This window comes from Dendropsophus ebraccatus, chromosome 8 (genome assembly GCF_027789765.1).
Source record: "Dendropsophus ebraccatus isolate aDenEbr1 chromosome 8, aDenEbr1.pat, whole genome shotgun sequence".
NCBI lineage: Eukaryota > Metazoa > Chordata > Amphibia > Anura > Hylidae > Dendropsophus > Dendropsophus ebraccatus.
This window is the reverse complement of record NC_091461.1, coordinates 78,735,813-78,753,995: the sequence shown is the minus strand read 5'-3', so window position 1 is coordinate 78,753,995 and position 18,183 is coordinate 78,735,813. Positions and strand designations below refer to the sequence as shown.

At 43.2% G+C, this 18,183-nt stretch overlaps 1 protein-coding gene across 1 annotated transcript in view; it reads left to right on the top strand.

Annotated features, from left to right (window-relative positions):
* Positions 1-956: 956 nt before the first annotated feature.
* PRXL2A (peroxiredoxin like 2A) overlaps positions 957-18,183 on the top strand; it is a 32,390-nt gene continuing 15,163 nt past the window's right edge. Inside the window, exons 1-2 of the mRNA XM_069979223.1 lie at positions 957-1,077; positions 15,116-15,295. Coding sequence (XP_069835324.1) covers positions 15,118-15,295 — 178 coding nt within the window. The 5' untranslated portion in view covers positions 957-1,077; positions 15,116-15,117. The remainder of the gene's footprint in view (positions 1,078-15,115; positions 15,296-18,183) is intronic.

The window sequence follows — 18,183 nt, the reverse complement described above, 5'->3', positions numbered from 1 at the left end:
ATTCTGGTACATGGGGAGTCTCTATGACAGCAGCTCTCCATTCTGGTACATGGGGAGTCTCTATGACAGCAGCTCTTCATTCTGGTACATGGAGAGTCTCTATGACAGCAGCTCTCCATTCTGGTACATGGGGAGTCTCTATGACAGCAGCTCTTCATTCTGGTACATGGGGAGTCTCTATGACAGCAGCTCTCCATTCTGGTACATGGGGAGTCTCTATGACAGCAGCTCTCCATTCTGGTACATGGGGAGTCTCTATGACAGCAGCTCTTCATTCTGGTACATGGGGAGTCTCTATGACTTCCAATGCTCCACAGGTGGACAAGAGTAGCCATCCGGTGACAACCGCTGTAAATGGGCAATATAATGTGAATAACATGTATGTCAAAAAACTGAAGGAAATGTAGGCGCCTGTAGCCTTTTATCCACTGCTGGAATTGAATTAATTGAATTGTATAAATTCTCTACAAGTCTATCGGTTTTAGTTGATGATTACTGATTATGTTGCGTTTACACAGAGAGTTATCTGACAGATTTTTGAACAGACTGTAAACAGGGAATGGGTCATAAAGGAAAGACTGAGATTTCTCCTCTTTTCAATTCCTGGTTTTGGCTTCCAAAATCTGTCAGATAAATCTGTCTGTGTAAACGCACCCTCATTATTTATCTATCTATCTATCTATCTATCTATCTTTCAATCAATCAATCAATCAATCAATCAATCTCATATCTATATGCTGTATCATCTATCTCATATGTAGCTACATATCTCTCTTGTGTAATTTATTACAGTTTATATATGTTCCTGTCTACCTTAAACTACTCTAGTCCTACCTCTATACATGACGCAACACAACCTGACTACCTGTAACACAAGAAGGAGCACTGATCAGGGTTGTGAACTTCAGACAGTGTGAGCCTCGGTTTAAGTAGTGGCCACGCCCCCTGAATAGGCTCTATGAGATATACAGTGACAGTGCTGTGCACGGTGCTGGACTCCTGCAGTCTTGTAGGGATCACCTGGGATTATGCTGCTGCTGCTGCTGTAGCTCTTCACACCTCGGATCTATCACTTATGTAAGTAGTGACTCGGATCTTAGCATTGCTCTTTAGTCAGCTCAGTGATACTGTGCCTGTGCGTGCTATGGCTTATATAATACAGGCGCATATACTGCTGTCTAATGTGGCTGCTGATATGCAGTGTATCCTGGGAGTTGTAGTTCTACAGCTCCTCGTCAGTTATTCCCGTGGTTTCTGTATAGATAGTAGGAATGATGTGCAGTCCTAGGGGTAATTATATCAGTATTTTCCTCCTGTGTTCCTGGAGGGGCATTAGGCTCCTGTTGTAGGCATCCACTGCCCTCTGCCCTCCATTCCTATGAGCCCCTCCCCTGATCTGATGTGTAGCAGTCAGTGACTATATATACTCTATAGCTATATATACTGTATATAGTCTGAAACATTTGTGTTTGTGTCTCACTTCCATCTGATCAAGGTGATGTAACAAAATGTCACTGCAAGAATATAATTAAAATAGATAGGTTTACAGATATTTATTCTATTCTATGTTACCAGATACAACCAAGATTCATTCTGTATTTGTTTATTACAAAAATAACTAAACAGTCAAAGTTTCTCACAATAGAATTTGTGATAGAACATGAATTGTGGGTAGAGTATTCACGCTCAATTTGCTATCTACTTTTCGTCCGATTATCCCTGTAAATAAATGATCCATATATATACTCTGTATCTTGGCTACCCGGCGTGTTTCTCATGTGGCATATAGGCAAAAGACGAATCAGTGAGTGACGTCATTTAGTTTATTTCAAGAGTGCAGATCTGTGACAGGGTTCACAGTGTGGGAGGAGGTTACAATGGTGATCATGTAATGACGCCTTGTAGAAGAACTCGTGTTTGAGATGTAAGAAAATGGAAATAATATGTGAACTATGGCAAATGTTTCCTTTGAAGACATCTGACATGGAAAAAATAAAACAATGAAAAAAAAAACTTATATTCATTCTAAAAGAAACCTCTCTCTGTTGTCCGTACCAACCAATCTCAGCAGACGAAGATATTAAAGCTAAGCTGTGACTTCTTGCTATGAGCAACAATGACAGTTTTAAGCCGTTTTATTATTGAAACACCCCACAACTTCCAGGGAATGGACACTGTCACAGAGATATGTCAATGGAATCGCAGTTCCGCAGTGAAATCTGTTGCGATTCCTGGTACTGTCAGTTTGAAGGGGTTTACATACTAGCAACAGAATCTTCTTTTCGCTGTGAGTATGTAAACACCATCCCCCTTTTTAATAAAAAATCTGCTGCAAGTATGAAAACCCATTCAAACTGACTGACTGCGGAACTTGCAGTGTCAACCCGGCTGCAATTCCTGTACGTATGAAACTGGCCTTACACCTACAGTAATGCAAGTGAGATTTTTGGAATTTTTAAGAAGAGTAGTAGATGCTTGGAGCAAACTCCCAGCAGATCTGGTTGTTAATCCACAGTAACTGAATGCAAACCTGGATGGAATAAGCCTATACAGTATCTATCCTAATATAATAATAATAGAGGAAATATAGAATGGTCAACTACATGGAGCAGGTGGGCTTTTTCTGCTGACAATGTTTCACTATTACACCGGTTACCGACCGTTGAAGCCTATAATCATTTAGTGTAATAGCACATATTCAACAGCACGGTGTTACATGTTAAAATATCACAATGTGTGCAGTGACGGCCTGTAGACCCCCACCGACTTCAATCGTCCTCTGCTCCCTGCTTGTGATCTCTGTGTGTAATAGATTAATGTTGTACCTTGTTAGCCATAGAAAGCAGTAGAGTAGTAAAGAAATCAGGCGATACCTTTTAGAGACTAAGGGCCACATGTATCATCCTGCGAACGGATGATTTTCGGCGTAAAGTGCCGATTTGCGTATTTTTTTATACGCAAATGGCCGATTTGCGAATAAAATATTTGCAAATCGGCACTTTCCGCCGAGTACGCCAGGGGGGCGGAAAGGGGCCGTGTAGTGGGCGGAACGGAGGGCGCGGACTCAGAGTCCACGCGATTTACCATCCGTTCCGCCCAAATATATGCCAAAAACCTACTCCAGTCCTCAGCTGGCGTAGGTTTTCGGCGGTGCGCACGGGATTTATGTAGAGGCAGTCCGCCTCTACATAAATCTCCGTAGCGCCGGAGCTGCGGGGGCATTTTTAAGTCCGGCGTAAAAAACGCCGGACTTAATAAATGCCTCCCTAAGTGAGTATATTTGATTGTAAGCCTTTAGGAGTCTAGTTCCCTTCATCAGATAACACCAGCTAGACTCCTGAAATATACAGTACTCAGTTAGCCTCTAAAAGGTATTGTCTGATTTCTTCTCTACTCTACTGTATGAAGTAGTACAGGCAACTAATGGGGGAACAAGGTGGAAGCAAGCTCTGAGCTGACAGGAACAGAACATCGGGCCGTGTAATACAGCCTTAACTCTCATCCAAATAATGTGGGGAAAAAAAATCTGCTCAGGAGTCCATATGGAAAATGACCCGCCGTGCAGATTCGGAGATACACTGTAGAGTTATTGCTGATTTTCACCATTTACTTTAATGCGGAAGTCAAAATCTGCATCAAATCCAAAGTGAAGTGCTATTGTCATGGATCTTGGTGTGAAAACACCCAAATCTAAAGCAAAATTTTCAAATACAGATTTCAAACTTTTTCCCTCTAAAATGCACAGCACGAAATTTGGAAGATTTCATGTGAATTTGCTGGTGCAGACTTTCGTCTGCTGACACATACCCTTAGGCTTCATTCACATCTGCATCATTCATCATCATCGTTCCATTAGGAGCCCCCATCACAAAATCTATCAAATACAATGGCAGAAACTCACCTGACAGAAACTCATCAGACCACATCACAGAAAATCACATGACCCCTTTGAAGATCATTGTGTCTGTTATTGGCCCCCATGTATCTGGCACTGGCATTATATCCATTGTTCTGCTACTGTGAGTTATTTGTGCAGATGTAAATGAAGCCTTTGCTATCTTGTCCCATTGGCAGCGCAACACATTGGGGTATTATCGCCCCTATGAGCCCATGGGACAATGGAATATTTTAATGAGTAACAGTAAATTTACATATACTCTCCGCAAGACCTATATCAAGGAGACCCCCCCACACACACACACACACAGTGAGTTTTTTTATTTCATCCTACTGAGCCGGTGGAGGGCTCCGTACACAGCTAAATCATCTAGCAGGCAGTGCCACACAACCAATGACTGGATCATTCATACCGCTCTGCGCCATCATGTCATGTGTAAAAGTTTTGAGTATTCAGACCTCAATTAGCCAAAAGCAAGAGCAGCGAGAGGTTAACACGCTGGTTCACACACCAATCACAATGTTTGACGTGTCTTTTGTCATTTTTATGACAGTGTCCATTTGAAGAGGCAAGTCCAAGTCTTGTCTGCAGTTCCCATTAACACAAGCGCTACAGGCTGCTCCATTACACAGGGGTCATAGAGCATCCTGTTATCATTAGAACACACATTTGGTTATGACCACCACCTATGATCTCCCCATATTTCTGCGAAGATGCCAAACACAATGAATTGAATTTTGGGAATCCCAGCACATCACTTGGAATACAGTAACATTAAGTTGACATCATGGTCCCAGAAAATCCAATTCATTATGGCTCCATATTTCTTTTTCGAGACCTACTCATGTAATACCTTACTCCTACCATTGTACATCAAAGGCGAAAATATTTTTTCTCGCCATATCTATAAAATTGTACACATAGTACTTGGCATTATGGCCCAGGTTGTTGAAGTGCCGGTCCCTGACTAAACACACAGCCAAGTGGAATTTCATTGTTTTCTACAGCATAAATAGTCAGTTGTTCGTGAGGCTGGAAGTGGACTTATTCACACATACAGACAGAACTATAGCTAGAGAGAAACACTTGAAATGTTTGATTTGGCGGCACTGTGCGCATTTTCACTTGGAATCGTTACAGATGATATAACAATATTTTTTTGATTCACTGTTAGCTGGTAAGAATTAAAAGGGTTGTCCCATGAATAGAAGTGATCTCTTATGCTCAAAATTGGGGTTAACTAACTGTTTGCAGAGGGTTTGACTGCTGGGGCCACCTGAGTTCTCCAGGATAGAAACCCGACTCTGGCCGAATAGAGCTCCATTTATTTACTGGTACAGAAACTGTAAAGCTACCAAACTCTATGGCCACTACTTCTCAATTTGAATTATCAAAATATGGTGCATAAGCATGACTCCTGTCTGAAGAAAAGGGGATTGAAAATGTTTAATAGCCATGTAGTATTGCTGACAATTCTGGCAACATTGCCCGGCTACTGAGGGAGAAATGGGAGCATGGTTTCCATTGGGTTAGTAATGCATATCAAATGGCCAATTGCCTTATTTACACGTCTGTAGTGTGGCCTGTAATTGCTGACCCGCTGAACACTGAAGAATTGGAGATAGTATGGACGTGTGAACAGGGCCATTGTCATACATTATGTTCTGTCTGCAATTGCTGACAGAACTATGAATGTGTTATGAGGCCTAACAAAGCTCCAGCAATAATTCAGAAGAAGGTGGGCAGTTTTGGGATTATGATGGATTTCACTGTAAATGGGCTTCTTTTACTTGCTAATTACATTGATACATAGACATTGCAGAACCCAAATACAAAATACAAAAATATTAAAAAGAACCTTGGTATAAGTATACCCCCAATGGTGTTCACAGCCTTGAATACACCGTAACTGTTAACCAATCTGACAAAACCACGTAGTGTCTGGTGCAAAATATCGGGAAAGGTGACTGTTCAGAGAAAGTGCTATTCTCCATAGTCTGGCATTTTCCAGTAAATAGCTTCTTTTTTGCCTAAAAATTGGAAACATATGATGGGTCTGATAAAAATAATGTAGGACGAAACAATAGATAGTGTTGTTAACAAGAAGCCTGTACCGTAATGCAAAGCAGTTCCTCCTTCCATTATCAGGCCTTTTAATATTTTGAGGAAGTCATAATGGTTCGCCAGATCCATTGAAGCTCCCAAGTACATTACAGTGCTCCCAAGTACACTACAGTGCCCCCCAAGTACACTACAGTGCTCCCAAGTACACTACAGTGCTCCCAAGTACATTACAGTGCTCCCAAGTACACTACAGTGCTCCCAAGTACACTACAGTGCTCCCAAGTACATTATAGTGCTCCCAAGTACACTAAAGTGCTCCCAAGTACACTACAGTGCTCCCAAGTACACTACAGTGCTCCCAAGTACATTACAGTGCTCCCAAGAACATTACAGTGCTCCCAAGTACATTACAGTGCTCCCAAGTACATTATAGTGCTCCCAAGTACACTACAGTGCTCCCAAGTACACTACAGTGCGCCCAAGTACATTATAGTGCTCCCAAGTACACTACAGTGCTCCCAAGTACATTATAGTGCTCCCAAGTACACTACAGTGCTCCCAAGAACACTACAGTGCTCCCAAGTACACTACAGTGCTCCCAAGTACACTACAGTGCTCCCAAGTACATTATAGTGCTCCCAAGTACACTACAGTGCTCCCAAGTACACTACAGTGCTCCCAAGTACATTACAGTGCCCCCAAGTACATTATAGTGCTCCCAAGTACATTACAGTGCTCCCAAGTACATTACAGTGCTCCCAAGTACATTATAGTGCTCCCAAGTACACTACAGTGCTCCCAAGTACACTACAGTGCTCCCAAGTACATTATAGTGCTCCCAAGTACACTACAGTGCTCCCAAGTACACTACAGTGCTCCCAAGTACATTATAGTGCTCCCAAGTACACTACAGTGCTCCCAAGTACATTACAGGTCTCCCAAGTACACTACAGTGCTCCCAAGTACATTACAGTGCTCCCAAGTACACTACAGTAATGCGGTGAGTATAATACACCACATTGGGTTGGGGGAACACAGGGAAGGGGGCCATTCACTTACATAACACACATTAAGAAGTTGTATAACTTTGTAATGTGTGTTATTTTGTGAATTAAAGTTTAGCGCCGCACTACCCCTTTAAAAACAATTGACAAGCTTCTCAGAGATATCCCTGGCAGTTTAATTTATCTTTTTATGCAGAGAGAAGGCAAATTATTCTTTTAAATTACTGTACAGTGCCTGGTATAATGGCTATGCTTCTGATATTAACTTTATAAGGAATGCTGTTAGATCACAGCTCTGAAGCCTGCAAATGTGTATGATGCTCAGGAAAATAATACAGGCTGGTCAGTACTAGATTGGTAATATAACATATTCTCAAATTAGTTGTATATATACATTTTACAAGATATTTGAATATAAATGTAAGTTTTACAAAACTCTGCTATTGAGGTTACTTCTACTTCTTAAACTATACCTGTCATTATAACTTTTAAAATCTAAATCAACAGTAGATGTGATATAAAGTCTGGTTGAAAAAAAAGAGACTTAACACATGAAGACCCTCGGACCTGTACAGAGTGTTACGGCTCAATGCATCCATCAATCACATGAGTGCCTTTCCTGTGAGCGCTCAGATGACCTGGGATACACTTAGGACCCTATTCCACCGGACGATTATCGTTTGTATAATCGTTAACGATTAACAATCTCAAACGACTGCTATTGCGAAAGACCTGAAAACGTTCACTCATTTCCATGGAACGGTAATCGGTACTTATGATCGTAATTGTGATAGTTTTTTCTTCACTATTTATTCGCTATTGCGTTCGTATGTATTGCGAACGATCGAACAACGTCTTATTCAATGCGAACGATTTGTGAACGTTTTGCGAACGAGCAACGATAAAAATAAGTCCAGGTCTTATAAAGCGATCAACGATTTCTTGTTCAGTCGTTAATCGTTAACTGCATTTCAACCGAACGATTATCGTTTAGATATCTGCATGCAGTACTGTAATATGAAGGATTCATAACAATTTTTAGCATTGATATTCGTGTCAAAGGGAGCACTGTAATGTACTTGGGAGCACTGTAGTGTACTTGGGAGCACTTTAGTGTACTTGGGAGCACTGTAGTGTACTTGGGAGCACTATAATGTACTTGGGAGCACTGTAGTGTACTTGGGAGCACTGTAGTGTACTTGGGAGCACTATAATGTACTTGGGAGCACTGTAGTGTACTTGGGAGCACTATAATGTATTTGGGAGCACTGTAGTGTACTTGGGAGCACTATAATGTACTTGGGAGCACTGTAGTGTACTTGGGAGCACTATAATGTACTTGGGAGCACTGTAGTGTACTTGGGAGCACTGTAGTGTACTTGGGAGCACTGTAGTGTACTTGGGAGCACTATAATGTACTTGGGAGCACTGTAGTGTACTTGGGAGCATTGTAGTGTACTTGGGAGCACTATAATGTACTTGGGAGCACTGTAGTGTACTTGGGAGCACTGTAGTGTACTTGGGGGCACTGTAGTGTACTTGGGGGCACTGTAATGTACTTGGGAGCACTGTAATGTACTTGGGAGCACTGTAGTGTACTTGGGAGCACTATAATGTACTTGGGAGCACTGTAGTGTACTTGGGAGCACTGTAGTGTACTTGGGAGCACTATAATGTACTTGGGAGCGCTGTAATGTACTTGAGAGCACTGTAGTGTACTTGGGAGCACTGTAGTGTACTTGGGAGCACTGTAATGTACTTGGGGGCACTGTAGTGTACTTGGGGGCACTGTAGTGTACTTGGGAGCACTGTAGTGTACTTGGGGGCACTGTAATGTACTTGGGAGCACTGTAGTGTACTTGGGAGCACTATAATGTACTTGGGAGCACTGTAGTGTACTTGGGAGCACTGTAGTGTACTTGGGGGGCACTGTAATGTACTTGGGAGCACTGTAATGTACTTGGGAGCACTGTAATGTACTTGGGAGCACTGTAGTGTACTTGGGAGCACTGTAGTGTACTTGGGAGCACTGTAGTGTACTTGGGGGCACTATAGTGTACTTGGGGGCACTGTAATGTACTGGGAGCACTATAATGTACTTGGGAGCATTGTAGAGTACTTGGGGGGCACTGTAATGTACTTGGGGGCACTGTAATGTACTTGGGAGCATTGCAACGTACTTGGAAGCATTGTAGTGTACTTGGGGGGCACTGTAGTGTACTTGGAAGCACTGTAGTGTACTTGGGGGCACTATAATGTACTTGGGAGCACTGTAATGTACTTGGGAGCCTATAATGTACTTGGGAGCACTGTAGTGTACTTGGGAGCACTGTAGTGTACTTTGGGGGCTCTGTAACATACTTGGGAGCACTGTAACGTACTTGGGGGCACTGTAGTGTACTTGGGAGCACTGTAATGTACTTGGGAGCACTGTAATGTACTTGGAAGCACTGTAACGTACTTGGGGGGGCACTGTAATGTACCTGGGGGTCACTGTAGTGTACTTGGGAGCACTATAATGTACTTGGGAGCACTGTAATGTACTTGGGAGCACTATAATGTACTTGGGAGCACTGTAGTGTACTTGGGAGCACTGTAGTGTACTTGGGAGCACTGTAATGTACTTGGGAGCACTATAATGTACTTGGGAGCACTGTAGTGTACTTGGGAGCACTATAATGTACTTGGGAGCACTGTAGTGTACTTGGGAGCACTATAATGTACTTGGGAGCACTAGTGTACTTGGGAGCACTGTAGTGTACTTGGGAGCACTATAATGTACTTGGGAGCACTGTAGTGTACTTGGGAGCACTGTAATGTACTTGGGAGCACTATAATGTACTTGGGAGCACTGTAGTGTACTTGGGAGCACTATAATGTACTTGGGAGCACTGTAGTGTACTTGGGAGCACTATAATGTACTTGGGAGCACTAGTGTACTTGGGAGCACTGTAGTGTACTTGGGAGCACTATAATGTACTTGGGAGCACTGTAGTGTACTTGGGAGCACTATAATATACTTGGGAGCACTGTAGTGTACTTTGGAGCACTATAATGTACTTGGGAGCACTGTAATGTACTTGAGAGCACTGTAGTGTACTTGGGAGCACTGTAGTGTACTTGGGAGCACTGTAGTGTACTTGGGAGCACTGCAGTGTACTTGGGGGGCACTGTAATGTACTTGGGAGCACTGCAATGTACTTGGGAGCACTGTAATGTACTTGGGAGCACTGTGGTGTACTTGGGAGCACTGTAGTGTACTTGGGGGCACTGTAGTGTACTTGGGGGCACTGTAATGTACTGGGAGCACTATAATGTACTTGGGAGTATTGTAGTGTACTTGGGGGGCACTGTAATGTACTTGGGGGCACTGTAATGTACTTGGGAGCATTGTAACGTACTTGGAAGCACTGTAGTGTACTTGGGGGGCACTGTAGTGTACTTGGAAGCACTGTAGTGTACTTGGGGGCACTATAATGTACTTGGGAGCACTGTAATGTACTTGCGAGCCTATAATGTACTTGGGAGCACTGTAGTGTACTTGGGAGCACTGTAGTGTACTTTGGGGGCTCTGTAACATACTTGGGAGCACTGTAACGTACTTGGGGGCACTGTAGTGTACTTGGGAGCACTGTAATTTACTTGGGAGCACTGTAATGTACTTGGGAGCACTGTAATGTACTTGGGAGCCTATAATGTACTTGGGAGCACTGTAGTGTACTTGGGAGCACTGTAGTGTACTTTGGGGGCTCTGTAACATACTTGGGAGCACTGTAACGTACTTGGGGGCACTGTAGTGTACTTGGGAGCACTGTAATGTACTTGGGAGCACTGTAATGTACTTGGGAGCACTGTAATGTACTTGGAAGCACTGTAACGTACTTGAGGGGGCACTGTAATGTACCTGGGGGGCACTGTAGTGTACTTGGGAGCACTGTAATGTACTTGGGAGCACTGTAATGTACTTGGGAGCACTATAATGTACTTGGGAGCACTGTAGTGTACTTGAGAGCACTGTAGTGTACTTGGGAGCACTATAATGTACTTGGGAGCACTGTAATGTACTTGGGAGCACTATAATGTACTTGGGAGCACTGTAGTGTACTTGGGAGCACTATAATGTACTTGGGAGCACTGTAGTGTACTTGGGAGCACTATAATGTACTTGGGAGCACTAGTGTACTTGGGAGCACTGTAGTGTACTTGGGAGAACTGTAATGTACTTGGGAGCACTGTAGTGTACTTGGGAGCACTATAATGTACTTGGGAGCACTGTAGTGTACTTGGGAGCACTATAATGTACTTGGGAGCACTGTAGTGCACTTGGGAGCACTGTAGTGTATTTGGGAGCACTGTAGTGTACTTGGGGGCACTGTAATGTACTTGGGAGCACTGTAATGTACTTGGGAGCACTGTAGTGTACTTGGGAGCACTATAATGTACTTGGGAGCACTGTAGTGTACTTGGGAGCACTGTAGTGTACTTGGGAGCACTATAATGTACTTGGGAGCACTGTAGTGTACTTTGGAGCACTATAATGTACTTGGGAGCACTGTAATGTACTTGAGAGCACTGTAGTGTACTTGGGAGCACTGTATTGTACTTGGGAGCACTGTAGTGTACTTGGGGGCACTGTAGTGTACTTGGGAGCACTGTAGTGTACTTGGGAGCACTATAATGTAATTGGGAGCACTGTAGTGTACGTGGGAGCACTGCAGTGTACTTGGGGGCACTGTAATGTACTCGGGAGCACTGTAATGTACTTGGGAGCACTGTAATGTACTTGGGAGCACTGTAGTGTACTTGGGAGCACTGTAGTGTACTTGGGAGCACTATAATGTACTTGGGAGCACTGTAGTGTACTTTGGAGCACTATAATGTACTTGGGAGCACTGTAATGTACTTGAGAGCACTGTAGTGTACTTGGGAGCACTGTATTGTACTTGGGAGCACTGTAGTGTACTTGGGGGCACTGTAGTGTACTTGGGAGCACTATAATGTACTTGGGAGCACTGTAGTGTACGTGGGAGCACTGCAGTGTACTTGGGGGGCACTGTAATGTACTTGGGAGCACTGTAATGTACTTGGGAGCACTGTAATGTACTTGGGAGCACTGTAGTGTACTTGGGAGCACTGTAGTGTACTTGGGGGCACTGTAGTGTACTTGGGGGCACTGTAATGTACTGGGAGCACTATAATGTACTTGGGAGCATTGTAGTGTACTTGGGGGGCACTGTAATGTACTTGGGGGCACTGTAATGTACTTGGGAGCATTGTAACGTACTTGGAAGCACTGTAGTGTACTTGGGGGGCACTGTAGTGTACTTGGAAGCACTGTAGTGTACTTGGGGGCACTATAATGTACTTGGGAGCACTGTAATGTACTTGGGAGCCTATAATGTACTTGGGAGCACTGTAGTGTACTTGGGAGCACTGTAGTGTACTTTGGGGGCTCTGTAACATACTTGGGAGCACTGTAACGTACTTGGGGGCACTGTAGTGTACTTGGGAGCACTGTAATTTACTTGGGAGCACTCTAATGTACTTGGGAGCACTGTAATGTACTTGCAAGCACTGTAACGTACTTGGGGGGGGGGCACTGTAATGTACCTGGGGGGCACTGTAGTGTACTTGGGAGCACTATAATGTACTTGGGAGCACTGTAGTGTACTTGGGAGCACTGTAGTGTACTTGGGAGCACTGTAGTGTAATTGCGAGCACTGTAGTGTACTTGGGAGCACTGTAGTGTACTTGGGAGCACTGTAGTGTACTTGGGAGCACTGTAGTGTACTTGGGGGGCACTGTAACGTACTTGGGGGGGCACTGTAACGTACTTGGGGGTCACTGTAACGTACTTGGGAGCACTGTAGTGTACTTGGGAGCACTGTAACGTACTTGGAAGCTGTCATTATAACTTTTAAAATCTAAATCAACAGTAGATGTGATATAAAGTCTGGTTGAAAAAAAAGAGACTGTACAGAGTGTTACGGCTCAATGCATCCATCAATCACGAGTGCCTTTCTTGTGATCGCTCAGATGACCTGGGATACACTTAGGACCCTATTCCACCAGACGATTATCGTTTGTATAATCGTTAACGATTAACAATCTCAAACGACTGCTATTGCGAAAGACCTGAAAACGTTCACTCATTTCCATGGAACGGTAATCGGTACTTATTATCGTAATTGCGATAGTTTTTTCTTCACTATTTATTCGCTATTGCGTTCTTATCTATTGCGAACGATCGAACAACGTCTTATTCAATGCGAACAATTTGTGAATGTTTTGCGAACGAGCAATGATAAAAATAAGTCCAGGTCTTATAAAGCGATCAACGATTTCTCGTTCGGTCGTTAATCGTTAACTGCATTTCAACGATTATCGTTTAGATTTAACGATCGATCGAACAATTTAACGATAATCTGAACGATAATCGTCCGGTGGAATAGGGCCCTTACTTCCTGTGTTTAGAAAGAAAAGTGTAAACTCAGGAAGTGCCGTGTTTTCCATGATAACTAAAAAAAAACAAAAAACAATAATAATAAATGTAAATTGCAAACTTGCTTTATATCACATCTACTTTTGATTTAGGTTTTGAAAGTTATAACGACAGGTGCACTTTAAGTAAAACTTGAATAGCCAAAATAGGTAAAACTCTTAAAAGAACCTAATATACTAACAAAGATTACTTGTGTTTCCTGGCCTGGATTCCTGGAGACCCTAGTAGATCAACTGTATTTGAATGGAAATCCGACAGGGAGTGGTCAGCTTTGCCTGCGGAATGAAGCATTAGGAGGTGGCCATTGAAATCAGTGGTAATATATGACATGTTGGTCTAGATTTTTAGCTGCTCTCCACTGTAGAGGTCCTAAATAATGGATCCTCTCTTTTACCCCAGAATTTACTGAAAGGACCAAAATGGATGGGTAAACACTCAGATAAATGGTATATATCAAAAAAGAAAGTGACAGGCGCTCATCAGGCTCTAGGGTGTAAACTGAAGTATTATTGGCTACCAATGGAATATATACATTTACCTATCGAAGTTGTGTTTTCAGATAAAGGCGCAGTGCAGCGTCTGGAAGGCTAGCCTTGGAGTAGGGTGGAAACCTCCAAGAGTGGTCACTGTCTATATCTTGAGATAGAGATTAAAGGGGTTATCCACCTAAGAGCGAAAAAATTAAATGCTAGCTGGTCTTATTCACCAACTGCACATCTCCTATTCCATGAGGAGAACTGCAGCCAGTGGCTGATGATTTTTCAGCAGGTAGGAAAGGCCCGATCAGCCGAGCAGCTGATCATTTGTCAGCTGATCGCCATGCCTACTGCCCTGGGCAATGTTGGATTGTTCAGCTGACACTTGTCCTATGTTAGTTGCTGACTGCTTGCAAATTCATAAAACCATGTTTTACTCCTAATCTCAAGAGTCACAGGGCCTGTGCTGGATTACTTCTTTGTAAACTGTATGAATCATTTTACTGTGCTTCTCATCTGTACATTTGAAATATTTAAAGGGGAACTATCAGCAGTTTAGACAGATCTAACCTGCTAATAGCTCCCTAGCGGGCACAGGGCGCTGGGTTTTCAAATCTAGAAGCAAGGTAGGTGATAATTGTCCCAAACTTGCCAATACATTGAGATATCTGGGCACTGCTGAACGTGCATGAATAAGCTGCCAGACCCCTATGACAGTTGCTTATATCTCATAGTAACCAAAGACTTTGTATGTCAGAATGTTTGATTCTTCTCTGCTATCAGGAGACACCTGGCAGGACCTTATCTACCTTATCTTGATGCATCAATATTGGTTACATATATATGTGTATATGCTTCATTCTCTGTCTATGATCCTAGTACTTTGGGACTGGATGACGTATTGAAAAATGTTTTTTTTTTTTTTGCATAGAGGAATATTTACAAGCTTGCCTTTATGGTTATTTGAATTATACAAACAACTGTAGTCTTTAATGTATCATTGCAATGACGATGCTAAATATTTCTAAGTAGACGTGTTCATATGACCCACAGCCTCAATGCAGCTGAGCTGAAGTTTGTGCAGACGTGCCCGCAAACAGGATTAGTATATGTTCAATAAGCAGATTGTAAACTTACATAATGGCATTCTTACAAATGTTTTGTGTTTCAGAGATGTGGATTGTGCCGGAGTCTGAGCTTTTCACTATGGGATTGTGGTCGGTCAGTGTTGGAGCTCTTGGTGCAGCAGTGGTCGGGATTTTTTTAGCCAACACAGATTACTTCCTCCCCACCACGGAAAAAGCCACTTTAGGATATTTAGAAGACACAGAACTGAAGTCTATATCAGATGGTAAAAAATGGCTTATGGTACTAATACCAATAGAGTCTGAAAAAAGTTACTTTACGGCCTAGTCTTAAAGATATTCTGACTCGTCTTCTAACATGGCTGTTTTATTAAAGGAGGAGCTTTTACATTGTTGGCCTATTGTCAGCATACCAACACCTGGCACCTCTGCCATTCAGCTGTTTGGCACCCACAATTCTTGGTGAATGGAGTTAAAGGCACATGGCTCTGTACATTATATTTCAGCTCAGCTTCTATTCTCTTCTGCTTCTGGATCATTCATTGTGTATATGCTGGAGCTGAGGATCTGCCCAACAGCTGATTGGAGGGGTGCTAGGCATTGACAATCTACTAATCAGGTATTGACAGCCTATCCTGACAGTATGCCATCATTATAAAAAAACACCATTTTGAATACTTGCATGTCCCACAAATAATAATTTTGGCGCATGTATGGAGCGCATTTGTTTATTAACTGGTGTCAGAAAGTTATATAGATTTGTAATATACTTCTATTTTAAAAAATATCCAGTATTCTATTACTTATCAGCTGCTGAATGTCCTGCACGAAGTGGTGTATTCTTTCCAGTCTGACACAGTGCTACTACCTCTGTCCAGAGCATCCGCATAGAAAACCTCTACTGAGCTGGACAGTTCCTGTCATGGACAGAGGTGGCAGCAGAGGACACTGTGTCAGCCTGGAAATAATACTCCACTTCCTGCAGGACATACAGCAGCTAATAAGTACTGGAAGGTTTGAGATTTTTAAATAGGAGGAAATTACAAATTTTTATAACTTTCTGACACCAGTTGATTTGAAAGGAAAACTTTTCTGCTGGTGTTACCCTTTAAGCAGTGCCTTTCCTTTGTCAGTGAGGTATGTCTCTATACACTGTCCAGTCAGCGCTTACAGTGATTGTAGTTGTGGAACTTTGCATGTGCTTCAGTGTCACAACATGAAGGTCCTGAGCCCTATAGAAAATCTGTAACAGGAACCACCAAATATCAAACATCTTCAAAAGTGTTGCTCAGAATTACAAAAACATGGTGGCTTGCTTCCACAAACAGTGCCATGCCTATCTTACAGGTTACTTGGTGTTTCAGTTGTCCCATTCACTTTAGGGTGCGTTCACACATTCCGAGTTTGCAGCAGATTTCACGCTGCCAGTTTCACAGTGAAATCCACTATGATACTTGGAACAGTGGCAGTCTATGGCCTTGCATTCTCACAGTGGATTTTCCTTCTACTGCGAGAATGTAGCTGACGGGTGGTTAAAAATCATAAACGGCACATGCTTACATGTCTGCTCTCCCCCTACACACTCCTACTTCAGTCTCCTGGTCTCGGCTCACTGATGACCTGCTCAGCCAATCAATGCACTGTCCTGCCACAGCCAGTGATTGACTGAGCGGGCCGTCAATGAACTGGGATCAGGAGGTGGGGGGGCATGGGCGGCCTAGCATTTGCCGTTTATTATTTTTACCAGCTAGTTACCTAATTAGTTAAATATGGCTTTTACTGCATTCTTGCAGCGAAATGAAAATTCCAGAAGGCCATAGACTAATTGTACCGAGTATTGCAGTGTGAAATCCGCCTCGAACTCAGTACGCGTGACCGTACCCTCTCAACTCAACTAACATAGTTATACTGATAGGGCTCATCAAGTTAATTATTTTTGCAAATAAATTCATTTAGCAAACTTGCCCTTGTTAGAGACACCAACTCTGCTCTAAAAGCAGTGGTCTGGCTGGTGTATGTATAGGTATAATGTAGATGTATAGAGATCAAAGGGGATATTAATTAAAATGCGCCCCTGGCGTAAACCACGGAAAAGGGGTAGATTTGCCTCTTTTGTTTGTGTCGTACGCCTGCTGTAACTCCTTTTTGACTGATGAGCGGCAAAGGCGATCTCCTTCCATGCTTTATTTATCAAGGTTCACACTAGGCGTAAACCAGGCAAAAACTTACACCTGCAAATTATTGCACAATTCCTGTGCGTGCTTCTCCTAATGTTTCCAGTGGGGTAATTAGGGGCGGAGCCTAATTTAAGACTGGCATATGAGTACACTGGTCTTTATAAATGTCCCTAACAGTGCATATATGCTGTACTATACAAATATGTATACTATAGCTATATAAACACCAGCCAGACCACTGCTTTTAGAGCAGAATGGTGGTCTGTAACCTACACAATGAGCTGTCAACAGTGGGAGGGAAAGAGCAGACATATCATGAGACGAAGGCAAGATTGTTAAATGAATGTATTTCCCAATATATATAACTTAAAGTGACACTGTCCCCCCCTTTCTGCATTCTGACTTCTCTTCACAGATGTAAAGGCTAAATTTAGCAGTTTTCATACCTTATTTACATCATACGTCATGGTGCTTGTTCAAGTAAAAAGTGATCTTTTATCATCTGCAGATTGTGCTCAGTGGGGGGCTTCACGTAACTGTGCCACTTAGCCCCGCCCACAGCGCCACTGCAGGCCCCAACCCCTCAGTGACGTCACTGCCACATATGCCCCGCCCTCTCGCCGACCATTGGAACAAGAGATGAGCGGAACTTTCGGACTTTCGGTCCAAAAGCCGCTCACTCCTGTGCAATGCAGGGAATGTATCTTGAATTCCCTGAAAGATCCTGCCCGCAGATTCCCGGGAGCGCAACTATACACCCGGGGTCCCAGGCATTGCAGGCATACTAATTGAGCGAAGATGCCGTCCGACCAAAAGTTTGACGGTTGGCTCATCCCTAATTGGAACAGGCTGGCCTAAAGGTTGAGGCCTCACCCCTTCTAGGTCTGGCTTATGTGGCAATCAGGGAGGGGCGAGGCCTATGGTGGTGCTGTGGGCGGGGCTAAGTGGCACCGTTGCTGTGAAGCCACGCCCACTTA